Source organism: Astyanax mexicanus, chromosome 1 (genome assembly GCF_023375975.1).
Source record: "Astyanax mexicanus isolate ESR-SI-001 chromosome 1, AstMex3_surface, whole genome shotgun sequence".
Classification (NCBI taxonomy): Eukaryota; Metazoa; Chordata; class Actinopteri; order Characiformes; family Acestrorhamphidae; genus Astyanax; species Astyanax mexicanus.
Window position 1 is genome coordinate 104,834,585 of NC_064408.1, and position 14,186 is coordinate 104,848,770.

The 14,186-nt window shown below is 37.4% G+C and overlaps 1 protein-coding gene across 1 annotated transcript in view; it reads right to left on the reverse strand.

The window, feature by feature from the left end:
- The window catches only part of acad11 (acyl-CoA dehydrogenase family, member 11), a 113,899-nt gene that overhangs the window by 83,248 nt on the left and 16,465 nt on the right, over positions 1 to 14,186 (reverse strand). Inside the window, exons 12-13 of the mRNA XM_049463505.1 lie at positions 12,882 to 12,989; positions 6,766 to 6,864 (exon numbers count right to left, since the gene is read on the reverse strand). Coding sequence (XP_049319462.1) covers positions 6,766 to 6,864; positions 12,882 to 12,989 — 207 coding nt within the window. The remainder of the gene's footprint in view (positions 1 to 6,765; positions 6,865 to 12,881; positions 12,990 to 14,186) is intronic.

Here is a 14,186-nt window from a genome sequence, read left to right on the forward strand (position 1 = left end):
TGTTTTTTTTTTCCAGAATCTACTATGAATTAATATGAACAAAGAATATAAAGTATACTATAAAGTAAACTCTGAATGCTTCAGTGGTTAAAGAAGTCTTAAAATTTTAAAACAAATGTAGGGTTCAAAAAGGTAAGGACTTCATTTAGCAGACTGCATGGTCACAGCATTAAGTAAACAATATACAGAGAGATCATTAATAATATATTACATAATGTGAATTATATCAACAATTGCATGTAATATACATCACCACCACAGTTGGACAAAAACCTTGCATCTCCAAAATGCAACATTAGAGGAGATAAAAAAAAAGTTGCTTTGCATTTAATGAAAGACATGTCACGCAGCCTTGTTCTCCTTCCACACTACCGGACTCCATTTCCCAGAATTCCCCTGGTTATGACATCAATAATAACCTTTCACCTTCACCCAATCGCGTTACGCTCCGACGCTCTGATTCACCTGTATTCTGAATTACTTCCGGTTCATTCTTGTCTAGCTCCTGTATTTAAGGCATCCGTTTGTAAACAAACACCGCGAGGTATTGTCGACTCATGTTGCGTACTAAGCGTTTTCCTGTGTTCTGTTTTTGCTTTCTCGTTTCGACCCTGTTTTCGGATTATCGGTTTATGTCTTTTGTTTTGCCCTTATTGGATTTGTTGTACGGTTGGACTGTTTCTCGGTTTCGAACTCGGACTGTATTTTTGACTACGTCTTCTGGTATCGGTGAGATCGCTGTTTGCCTGGCTTTCCTGTTAGCAGTATCTGTTAGCTTGCCTGCTAATAAACCTGTTTGTACTTTTAACTCGGCTCGCGTCACTCCTCTCTACCTGGCGTCACAAGACAATGTAATAGGAGGAGTCATTTTGGAGCATTTCTATATGATATTGTGAAACATTATCAACTGCCAGATTAACATTAAGTAAAAATAATAAAAAACGTTTTGTGTGAGAACAATAAAACATATATATATATATATATATATATATATATGTATATAATTTTTTTTGTATTATTGTGCTTTTTGCATTTTGCCATTGCATACATTGCCATTGTATTGATTAGTTATACTCCTCCAAATAAAACAAATAATTTTACATTAACAAATGGTAGCAGATTACAAAAAAGCAAGACTTGACTGATTTTAAATGATATCAAGAATTATGTTTAATAAGGGCAGGGATATTAATCCAAATTAGTATTAAAATTTAAAAATGGTATTAAAAAATTAAAATTGACGTCAGGCTGACTTTAGATCTACTCAGTTTGATATCACTGGAAGAACATCTGGCTCACAGAAGGACTGAAAGCATGTGCATGTGCACGTGTGTGAATGCAAGTGTGTGTGTGTGTGTGTGTGTGTGTCCGTGTACATGCCCTTACATAGAGTGAGAACCAGATGTTCTCAGAATATAAGCAAAATAAGTAAAATTCCATGATCTCAGTCCGTATCATGTAAAGATACAGATGTTACAGGAAATACATGGAAATAAACATTCACAATGTATAGTGTTGAAAATCCACCGTGATTAAAAGCACAGTAAAGAATGTCCCACACTGTACAAGAGTAGGTGTATAAAGGCAACATAGAGCAGTAATTCTCAAACAAGTCCTCAGGGGCCCCTTATGTAGCCCACAACTCCAGAGGCTCCATGGAATATCTTATGTAGGCTCCATGGAATATCTTATGTAGCCCACAACTCCTATATTGACACTTCAGTCCAGAAGGGCGGCATTCCAGGAATGCCGGGCTGTTTGGAGCACACGGGTGTGGTGACGCAGCTAATTCGTGAGGCCAGAGAGAAAAAAGGCAACCTGTCTGTATTATGGCTAGACCTGGCAAATGCATTCGGTTCCATTCCACACAAGCTAGTGCAGCTCACTCTGAGAAAACATCATGTTCCAAGGAGGTGTAGAGAGCTCATTGATGATTATTACAATAACTTCAGGATTAGAGTCACTTCTGGAGCTACTTCGTCGAGTTGGCATAAGGTGGAGATCGGTATCATCACAGGATGCACCATCTCTGTGACTTTGTTTTCCCTGGCCATGAATTTGCTCACCAAGTCCGCTGAGCCAGAGTGCAGAGGACCCCGAACGAATTCTGGACAACGGCAACCACCCATTAGGGCATACATGGACGACCTGACTGTCACAACCGAATCAGTTCCAGGATGCAGATGGATTCTGAAAGGTTTAGAGAAGCTCATGAATTGGGCTCGGATGTGTTTTAAACCTGCCAAATCAAGATCCTTGGTGCTGAGAAAAGGAAAGGTGGAGGATAAGTTCCGGTTTGACATTTCGGGTACAGCCATTCCAACGATTACAGAGAAGCCAGTCAAAAGTTTGGGCAAGGTTTTTGACAGCTCTCTGAAAGATTCAACATCTATCCAGTTAACCTGTGCTGAGTTGGACGGCTGGCTGAAATCCGTGGACAAGTCTGGTCTACCTGGAAAGTTCAAAGCCTGGGTCTACCAGCATGGCATCCTACCAAGGATCCTGTGGCCCCTCCTCGTTTATGCTGTCCCTATCTCCACAGTTGAAACTTTGGAGAAAAAAGTCAGCAGCCACCTCCGGAGATGGCTGGGGTTACCAAAGAGCCTGAGCAGCATCGCACTCTATGGGCACAATAACAAATTGCAGCTGCCCTTTAAATCCTTGGAAGAAGAATTTAAGGTTTTAAAAGCTAGAGAGGTGGTGCAGTACAGGGATGCACATTTGGGGCATAGCAGAAAAACCAGCATGTCCCTTGTGCTCCAAGAGAGGCACCCAAGAGCATATCCTCAGCTGCTGCACTACAGCACTTGGAGAAGGGCGATACCGGTGGAGGCATGATCAAGTCCTTAAGAGCATTGCTGAAGCCATTAGCAATGGACTTATGTGGGCAAAGCAGTTTCGTCCATCCAAGAAAACTATCACCTTTGTCAAAGCTGGGGAGCAGGCAGCTCCGGTCAAAAGATCATTGGCAGGCATTCTGACTACTGCTAACGATTGGCAGCTGCTGGTGGACCTTGAACGACAACTAAAATTTCCCAGCCACATCGCTATTACCACCCTTCGACCAGATATTGTCCTTGTGTCTGAGTCGACCAAGCAAGTCATGCTGCTGGAGCTGACAGTCCCATGGGAGGACCGCTTGGAAGAAGCATTCGAGAGGAAGCTCTCAAAATACGCGGGACTGGTTAGTGACTGCCAGCAGGCTGGATGGAGGGCGAGGTGCTTCCCAGTAGAGGTTGGCTGTAGAGGTTTTGCAGCTCGTTCTCTGACCAGAGCCTTGAGCAGATTAGGCATCGTGGGAGAGAAAAAGAGGAGAGCCATTCGCAAGACCACCGATGCGGCAGAGAGGGCCTCAAGATGGCTGTGGCTCAAGAGAGGAGAACCATGGAGCAGTGGAAGCTAGCAAGCCTTATGGACACAAGCTGCGGTCTGATCAACCCAGCTGGGTCACCTGGGGGAGGGCGTATGATGTTGAAAGACCCGAAACGCCCTATGAATCCAGGAACATCACTGATGATGTGTCCATATGCATCAATAGATGTATGTACAGAATAATGCACAGTGTTGTGGGATACGGAAAACAACAGCCAGCGAAGGCTGTTGTGTATGTGTGTTCGCATCAACTTAAAAATGTGTTCGTTTTTTCTTCTTTTAAAACTTTTAAAAACGCCCTAAAAATAACTTTAAGTTACAGTAATTCTGTGTTAACTGAAATGCGGCTAAATATTCTGTCAAGTAATTTTGAAAAGGAGTTTTTGTAACTTTTAGCAGATATCTCAGCACAATAAAATATGTTTTTTAAATAACTTTTTTTTTTTTTTTAGCTGCATACCCCAGACAACCTGCTATTTTTAATTTCTCATCTTATCACTGACTACTGAGACTTAATCCATTGTTAAAAAGTGGTAAAGCTGTTGCCCTGTGGGTACCCCCAAAGGTTTCAGTACCTTTTTTTCAGTTTCCAGGAGTTTTATATTTTTAGTCACATACTACTTTTAATAGTTACAGTTATATGTTTGTGTCTTTCTATAGTTATAATGATGAAAGTATAAATGTGCTGTGTGTAAGTGTGTAAATGCTGCAGTAGAGAGTGTAGTAACATAATCTGTTACAATACTGCTTTACTACAGACACCCTTTTTTAAATCCAATGTTTTGTAGTAATCAAATTAAGGAGTGCATGTAAACACACTTACCGATTTGGGATAAATTTTCCACACCATATGAAAAGTCTTCTCTTTTAAAAACTGTGCAAAAGTACCATAATGACTGTGGTTCTAGCTCTGGTTAGGTTTGGGTTATAGCAGTGGTCTGGGTAGAAGAGGAATTTCCCAGGAAAGTTTGTCAATTCAATTTGTTACTCAATTTATGCTGATTCTGATAGAAAGTGATTAAATAACCGCAAGAAATCAAGACAATACTTTCATTAAGTCTGGAAATATCCTTCATGCATCCTATCCTGCATGCATTAACATCTGGACCATAGTGACATGGATCAGCAGCATGTGGAATTGGGAGTTCACTGTGTGCCACCATGTTTTCCATCTCCACCCATTAGTCAGGGCTGTCCTTATCACACTGATTGTTAACAGTGCTGTGAGGGTGAAGGTTCGTAGTGTGTGTGTGTGTGTTTCTTTCAGGTCATGTAAACCCAGCCAACCAGATTATTTCCAACTGCCGCTGATGCAACCACTCAGGACATCTGAACATACTTCTAGGGAAACACTTAATTATTTGTTCTGTTATATCAGCTAACACATGCCTACACTGGCTAGACCGTTTAATTTAATGTTTTTATTTTACAATGGTTAAACCTTTTGTCTGTATATGTATACATATGTATGTACTGTATGCATGTAGTATGTGTGCATGTGTTGGTCTGTAATTACTGTGAATCCAATATGTTTATTCATAAAAGCTAAGTTATCCTGAAATAAACTAATGAATGGGTATTTGTTACATAGTATCATGTAGGGGTGCTTTGAGTGCTTGAATGTATTTTTTTTATGTAGGCGGATGTATGTGGATTTCTGCTATATATATTCTATGGATATTTTATCTATTTGTTTTTTTTTCTCTTGATGGAGGGGTGTGTGCAAAGTGTGTTGGATTATTCATGGTGTTTTATTTTGTCTATATGTTCCTGTTCTTTGGGGTAAAAAGGAAAAAAACAATAAAATAAGGTAACACTTGTTCAACTAACACTGAATTGAATGTCCATTAAATTTAACTTAACGTTAAATTAATGTTGAATGTAAATGATTCAAAATAGAACCTAACCCTACAGATAACCCTAACCTTAACCCTTAATCAACCCTAAAATCTAACCCTACACCTAACCCTAACCTTAACCCTTAATCAACCCTAAAATCAAACCCTACACCTAACCCTAACCTTAACCCTTAATTTACATTTACATTTACATTTATGGTATTTAGCAGACGCCCTTATCCAGAGCGACTTACAACAGTGCTTCAAAGTTACTTAAGATATCCAAAGCTAGTTTGTAGACTAGGATCAAGAGATACATAGAGCTTAATCATGTTAAGAACCCTAGGAACCTTTTTTTTTTTTTTTTTTTTTATTATTATTAGTTTAGGAACTCTTTGAAAATATGTGTCTTCAGTCGACGTTTGAAGACCGTGAGTGACTCTGCTGTTCTGACATCCAGTGGAAGTTCATTCCACCACCTTGGTGCCAGCACAGAGAAGAGTCTGGATGTCTGTTTTCTGTGTGTTTTGAGTGATGGAGGTTCGAGCCGAGCCGTACTGGAAGCTCTAAGAGCTCTTGGTGCAGATCTGGCTTTGACCATCGCCATCAGGTATGAAGGTGCTGGTCCGTTTTTTGCCTTGTAGGCCAGCGTCAGGGTTTTGAATCGGATGCGGGCGGCAACAGGAAGCCAGTGGAGGGAACGCAGCAAAGGAGTCACATGACTGAACTTAATCAACCGTAAAATCTAACCCTACACCTAACCCTAACCTTAACCCTTAATCAACCCTAAAATCAAACCCTACACCTAACCCTAACCTTAACCCTTAATCAACCATAAAATCTAACCCTACACCTAACCCTAACCTTAACCCTTAATCAACCATAAAATCTAACCCTACACTTAACCCTAACCTTAACCCTTAATCAACCATAAAATCGAACCCTACACCTAACCCTAACCTTAACCCATAATATCGAACCCTGCACCTAACCCTAACCTTAACCTAAGCTTAAAATTTAACCCTAAAACCCAATCCTAAAATATTAAGATAAGCGTTTGAATTAGAGTTGAATGTAGGGTTTTATTCAATAGAGAATCATTTACTTTCACCTTTTAGTTCATTTGCATTTAAAAGACATGTAGTTGAATGTTAGTTGAATGTCAGTTGAGCATCAAAGAGGCCATCAAATGGACCATCCAAGTAAAGTGTTACCTAAAAATATATTCACAAAAATAATAATGAAACTGTGGTTCTAGCTCTGGTTATTTTGGGGTTATAGCAGTGGTCTGGGTTGAAGAGGAATTTCCCAGGAAAGATTGTCAATAAATAAATTAGTTTCTCAGTGTATGTTGATTCTGATAAAAAAAAAAAAGTGATTAAATAAAGCCTACACTGGCTAGATAGTTTTATTTCACACTGATTTTAAAATTCTGGTCTTTGATGTCTATGAGTATTGTAAAGATCTAAAACTAATGTACAGTAACAAAGCACAACCACTAAAAGACCATAGTTCATTTCCAGCCCACCAAATAAACACATCCGTTAACACTCACCACTGCTCCACCACTTCTTTCCATTGATGATGTAGTGGTCTTTATCCCTTTGAAGCGTGCACTCCATGTTGGTGGCATCACTGGAGGCAACATCTGGCTCTGGAGGAGAAAGAGAACATGGCACCAGAGGAGTGAGTGAAGACAAGAAGGAATGAGAGACAGCTACTGCACCACTCATTTCTGCCACTTATAATCCAGCTCATATGTTCATGCTGGCACCAAATACTGAAGAATGGCTTAAAGCTGCTCTACACACTCTGTTCTGGGCTTTTCTCTACATATTGACCTTCTAACACATTAATCTAAAGCTAATAATTATAGACACACACACATTAGATAACTTACAGAAACTCCTACAGTACAGGCCAAAAGTTTGGACACACCTTCTCATTCAATGCGTTTTCTTTATTTTCATGACTATTTACATTGTAGATTCTCACTGAAGCATCAGAACTATGAATGAACACATGTGGAGTTTTATGTACTTAACAAAAAATGACCTGTCCTCCACAGTCACCGGACCTGAACGCAATCTAGATGGTTTGGGGTGAGCTGGACTACAGAGTGAAGGTAAAGGGGCCAACAAGTGCTAAACACCTCTGGGAACTCATTTAAGACTGTGGGAAAACCATTTCAGGTGACCACCTCTTGAAGCTCATTAAGAGAATGATGCCAAGAGTGTGCAAAGCAGTAATCAGAGCAAAGGGTGGCTATTTTGAAGAAACTAGAATATAAAACATGTTTTCAGTTATTTTACCTTTTTAAATAAGTACATAAAACTCCACATGTGTTCATTCATAGTATTGATTCCTTCAGTGAGAATCTACAATGTATATAGTCATGAAAATAAAGAAAACACATTGAAAAAGAGAAGGAGTGTCCAAATTTTTAGCCTGTACTGTATATCAATACATCAGAATGCTGTAGGCCAATAAGATCATCTGTGTATTTTCAATGTCAGGAAACATATTGCTTTTTCATCAGCCTACACACACACACACACACTTGTCACCCTCTGGCAGGCAGGGAATGGGGAGAAAATGACTCATACTCTCTGTCCCTCTGCCTCTCCCCTCAGCTGTTCTCTTCTCTTCTGTTCATTTGTTCAGCATCGGTCTCTCCATACACACACACACACACACACACACACACACTCTCCTAACATCCAATTCATCCTTCACTCGAAAGAGAAAGAAAGAGAGAGAAAGAAAACATGTACTATGTGCGCATTTTACTTTTTTGTGTGCCCTGAACACAGCTACTGTGTTTGTATACAGGAGCCTAAAAGTCTAGTTTTTCATTTTTAATAAATATTGAAACGCTATTACATAACTATTAAATCTATTTCACAGTCGTGTCACTGACTTCACTAACTTTCCACTGGAATTCAGTTTTTTTTCTGCAGTATCGAATGAAGCTTACAATCCATTCCAGAAACTTACCCTGGCACATTCTACTTTATATACCTAAGAATCCAGATATATCTGAGTCTCCAGGAATGGGTCGTTAAATAACCATTCACTAGTATCTTATTGTAGATAGCTCAACTCACAAATCGTGTGTCATCACTTTACATCATGTTTTGGGAACCGTTGCTATTTGGGAGAAAGAGCTTCCCTATTTTGGCATTAGTGTGAATTGGGATGTAGTCTGGAACAATACACGCACATCTTCCAAAAACGTATATCATCAATGAATGTATTACAATATTAAACACAAGTGTTACATAACTATTTTTCATGCCTTACAGTGAAACACTTTTTTTTTTTTTGAGGAGGGGGAGGGGGTCCAGTAGTAATAAGGTTTAGGAATTTCGTAATGAATTTTATTTGTGAATGATTAGGCATAAGATTGACAATGTGTCCAACTCTTTTGTTATTATGTATTATGTAATATGTGTTATAGTTTTGTGTTTAGTTTTTTTTTTCTAAATACTCCAATGTTTTTAAAATGTACATCTGTACAAAAATGTGTGAAGTTATTTACAGATGAAAACTAAAAAGGCATACTACTGATGGGAGCAATCTGGGAAGTCTTCACCCATGGATTCTGGATGTTTATATCCTTTAATTTTCATTTATATCATTTCATTTTATAATTATGATCATTCAATAACTATAATCAGTTAATAACTGCAATCATTATTAATACATTGTGCAGACACTTATTTTTGTATTTGTAAAACTTATTATTCCACTAGGATCTTTGTGTTGTCAGAACATTATGCTCCTTTAGAAGAGGCAAGGTTGTTTTATGTTGTTACAGGATGCAAGGAAAAGATATTGACAACTGCAGAGGAAGAAGGACCCTGGACAGATGAAGGAACAAGCTATCTGAGTGATTATGCTAGTAACCTCTCCGCAGATAACCTACGCACGCCTATTCTACGCAGCGCAAAGTCACAGACAGGCCAGAAGATTGGGCTGGAGCCACCGAAGGCCACAGGAACGGACCACAACATGCTGTTTGGACTTTGTTGACGGTTAATTTGTTGGGTACCACTTTAAAATAAGACTACCTTTATAAAGGGTTTATAAATGGTTTACAATTAGTTTATTAAAGGTCACTAATTAGGTTGTAAATGCCTTAAAAATTATTAATAATCAGTTATAACACATAATTAGAAAGGGCAACAATATAGATGGCTGTGGGCTCACTGTTTGGCAAACAACAGGTCATTGTTGCCCTTTCTACGTATGTGTTATAAATGATTAATAATTAGGCATTTACAACATATTTAGTAACCATTAATAAACTGATTGTAAACCATTTATAAACCCTTTATAAAGGTAGTCTTATTTTAAAGTGGTACCATTTGTTGTAATGATTTGTCATGTATACTCAGTAGCGTAATGTTGATACATCTGAACATGTAACTGATGATTTTTATAGAACCAATAAGAACATGTATTCTGATGAAGTAGATTTACATGTAATTGACATTCAAGTATAATCATTAATGCAGAAACAGAGAAGTTAGACTTTTCCTGTAGTTTTAGAGATTGGAATACTTCACTTCTGATCATCTACAACACTTTACCTATAATGCTTATTTCTTTAATTGTCCTTACTTTTGTCTGATTCATCTACTGGTGTGTCTGCAAATAGTACAATGATTTTCTTGAGTAAATTTTATTCTAAATTGGATATCCTGATTCCTGTTTTTTCTTGTCCGTCTGGCTCACGTATATTTTTACTGTGGTGAATTACCCTAGATTACTGAAAGACACAGCCATTTTATTAAGTAGGGAGATGGCACAATCAGGTTGGGTTAGATTCAGCATCTTTTTTAATAAGATATAGCAACTTAAATGTGCTCTACCAAACAGATGATCAGAAGATAAAGAGTTCATTTGAATTTGGTACAAGGAAAGATTTTAATGGCAGGCCTGACAGCCTCCCTAAAGGCTATTTTGAAGGAGCATTTTGAGACTGATTTAACAGTATGTTCCTCAACAGAATACCAGACAATTACATACACTTTATAAAACCTTTTTTTCCTCACTTTCTGATAAAAGAAAAAAAAATCTCTAATTTTTGTGGCATTTAGCAAATAGAAATAATTTAGGTAATCCTAACTTATTTAAAACCGGTAAGGTTTAGTCGGATTTTTAGATCAGATTTTGAGGAAAAAAAGGTTTTGGGTGTCCTTTCATACAATGAACCTAAACTTCTGATTCTGGAAAGGTCAACAACCAAGTTCATAATGGTACTTTAAATACTTTTAGTAGCTGGACAAAAACTACATGGTTTGTTAAAGATCATATTTAAAATGTGTGTGTTTAATATTTATTATAATGTTTAAACCTTTTGCCTGTGTATGTATACATATGTATGTACTGTATGCATGTAGTATATGTGCATGTGTTGGTCTATAATTATTGTGAATCCAAAATACTGTTATAAACACTATTCCTTTGAGATAATCAGAACTTTTTAAGTAAATTAATAGTTTTATTAATCATTCTCTCACGATGATATTACTGTTCAGATGTTTCATGTCTGAAGCTCTTATCCCAGCAGTAACTCTTGGCTATCCACCCCCTGCAGAGTTCAGTTTTAATCTTATGCATGTGGTTCTAATAAACAGATGCTTCTGAAGACTCTGATGAGCTGGATCAGGCATGCTCGAGGAGGTCTCAGGAACTCAGGAACATGCTTCCGGACATGTGTTAATAACAGCGGGTGTCTATTATAGATTCTATTCTCTGCAAGAAATAGTCTAGGTTCCTTCAGTGGTTTTATCATCCAGCTCTGAGCACGTTTTTACATGCCATTGTTGCTCATTATATTGTTTAAAGCCTTGTTTAGTTTTGTCTTCCTTGCATATTTCAGTAAAGCTGCTTGGTGACATCATCAGCAAAAAGTACTATACAAATAAATCTGACCTAGACTTCAGTGGACCGCGGCTTACTCTTAAATCTTTAGCAGCTTCAAAAGTTTGTTTTTGAAAATGTTTTTTATACTTGTGTTTCTTTTTTTCAGTAACATTTTTACAATCTTACAAAAGGTTTATTTATCAGCTATTTGATGGTCTTCCTGTTGTTACATGTTTGAGTTTGGCCTCTTAGAATCGAGTGTTGAACTAGTTTTGGAAACATTTATATTTCCAAATTACTTCCACTTATGTAAGTGGATTAATCATAAACACATAAGCACACCTTCATTATTGTGTTCTATGCCGTTTGCACCATTCTAAACTAAAGACCTTTGTGTAGTTCCTATAAATTAGCTTCCAAATCATGTTCACATGTTTCACTGACTGATAAATAGGAGAATCTCTAACGTTGTTGCACTGATGAAGAGGACAGGCAAGAACTAGCAGAAACTCTGCTATTTACTCTGCACTTTAAGACATGTTGTGTAAAATCCTGTAATAATACCCTACCACATGCTCCTTCTTTCAGTGTTGGTTCTGAATCTCTCAGCTTGTCCAGAAATGCATGTGTAAAGCATGGCCTCGAAGGAGAACCCAAGAGCTAGCAACTCTGATTATCACATATAGCCGGTTTAAAGACTAGTTTAAGTAGAAATTAAGAAATTAAACGAATGCAAGGTGGTTTCTGACTTTTTTTTTTTTTTTTTGCATAGTACTGTAGGTACAAGGGGTGGGCGATATGGCCCTAAAATAATATCAAAATATTTAATTGTATTTTTTTTGATAACGATACTTATGGCAACTGAAAACACAATTTAAAAAAATATTTCAAGAATACACTACTGCAACAAAATGATAATTATCTTTTAATACTGCATACGATATGATATGGCACACAACTGAGATATAAAAAAATTCAAGAAAATACAAGCTCTGAAAAAATTAAGAGACCACATTTCACTTTTCCACCAGTTTCTGAATCAGTTTTTCTGATTTTGCTATTTATAGGTATATGTTTAAGTAAAATGAACATTGTTATTTTATTCTATAAACTACAAACAACATTTCTCCCAAATTCCAAATAAAAATATTGTCATTTAAAGCATTTATTTTTTAAATCAATATTTGGTGGAACAACCCTGGTTTTCAAGCATCCTGGCATGTTCTCCTCCACCAGCCTTACACACTGTTTTGGATAACTTTATGCCACTGCTTGAATTTGCAAAAAATCAAGCAGTTCAGCTTGGTCTGATGGCTTGTGATTATCCATCTTCCTCTTGATTATATTCTAGAAGTTTTCAATTTTGTAAAATCAAATAAACTCATCATTTTTAGTTTTTTTAGGTCTCTTATTATTTTCCAGAGCTATATCTCCATATATCCAGGATTAAAGTAAAATAAATTATACTTGACAGATATAATCTGTCTCTAGTGGATATATTATGGGAAATGAGAACAGTGTGAATTTTTCTTTTGCTAAAAACAGAAAAAAAAAAAAAAAAAATCAGTACCCTGATGTGATAATTAGGGGTGGGTGATATGGAATTTCAGGGTATAATATCGTTCACGATGTCAGAAAAATGTTGGCAATATTATTGCCTTGTAGGTGCACTACCTTACTGTCTGCATAAGTTTAATAGTGATGCAGTGTGATCCTTTGGCAATCATGCCTGTGTGTCTGAGTGTATGTAGGTTTGAGAATGTGTGTGTGTGTGTGTGTGTGTGTGTGTTTTATTACCGGTCATGCAGAAGCAGGATCGGGTCTCTGCTCTCAGTAAGGGCTCCAGCCACTGCTTCTTCTGCTCCTCAGATCCATACAAATGCAGCACCTCCATATTCCCAGAGTCTGCAGCAGAGTTACCACAGCAACAGCGCTGTCAATCAAACACCTACTGACACCACACACACTTACCTGACACACAGGCTGGAGCTCAGAAACCCAAAACAGCTTATTTTTTCCCTTTATCTCACAAAAGCTGCACTAAAAACGCATTCTGACTTTTGCTAAACAGGCTGAAAATAGCTCACACAGTTTTAATCAGTGGTTTTAGATAAAGGTCACCCTCATTAGAACATGGCCAGCTGCTTTTTAACAAAGTCGAAACTCACGAGCCAGGACATCTTTCTACAGTGCACTACTGATTTGCTCCAGCTGCCTCTGTTTTGGATTTAGGAGATGATTTGGCATTGAAGTGTATGAACCACAAGTTTTTGCAAAGTGAATATGTACAATACAATTCAGTACAATTTAATACAGCCTAGAGCTTAGATTGGGCCCAAAATATCCAGTCTGACCCGGCTCCAGCCTGTGCACGGTTTGCCCGAGCCCGACCTGACCTGCCCCATACACTGTCCTTTTGAGCCCAAGCCCGATTTAAACCGAAGACCTTTTTTTGAGTAAGTAGAGCGTAAAAACTGAGCTTTTGAAATATATTTTGAGCTGTTTGAATGAGAAAAATCTGTTCAGAATGATGTTAATTAACATTGCAACACTAAAGAAGCATAGATCTATTATTTAAGAAAAAAATTTCATTAAGAACAGATTTCTAAAAGATTAAAACATGAACAATGCGAACAATCCACAGGCCTAAACATCAGTAAATTAGGCTACAAGAATGATGTCTGAATGACTTTCCTCTAATCTAATATAATTTAACATGGTTTAAGAATAGAAACTAAACAAACATTTTTTTTTATATAGAGCTTATACTGTAGTATATGTTTAAAAACACAAAAAACAGTAATAAGGCTAGTGGCAAGTGCGTAATACAGTCAATATTTTAAAAAAGTAAACAAAATGCTTGGGGAAATTTTACTTTTTCAAACAAGAAAAAAATGGCAAAGGCTGTGCTATTATAAAACATCTTCATGGGAATAAAAGATCCAGAAATCACTTCTAAATAGTGAATTCAGCTACTTTAATTTGCTGCTGACCCAAGTGTTCCATTGATTATGAACAGCTTGTATAACCACCTTAAAAAGGATTGGCAATAATATGGGACATTGTGGAAAAACTGCACATGAGCCTCTAATGCACCAAGGC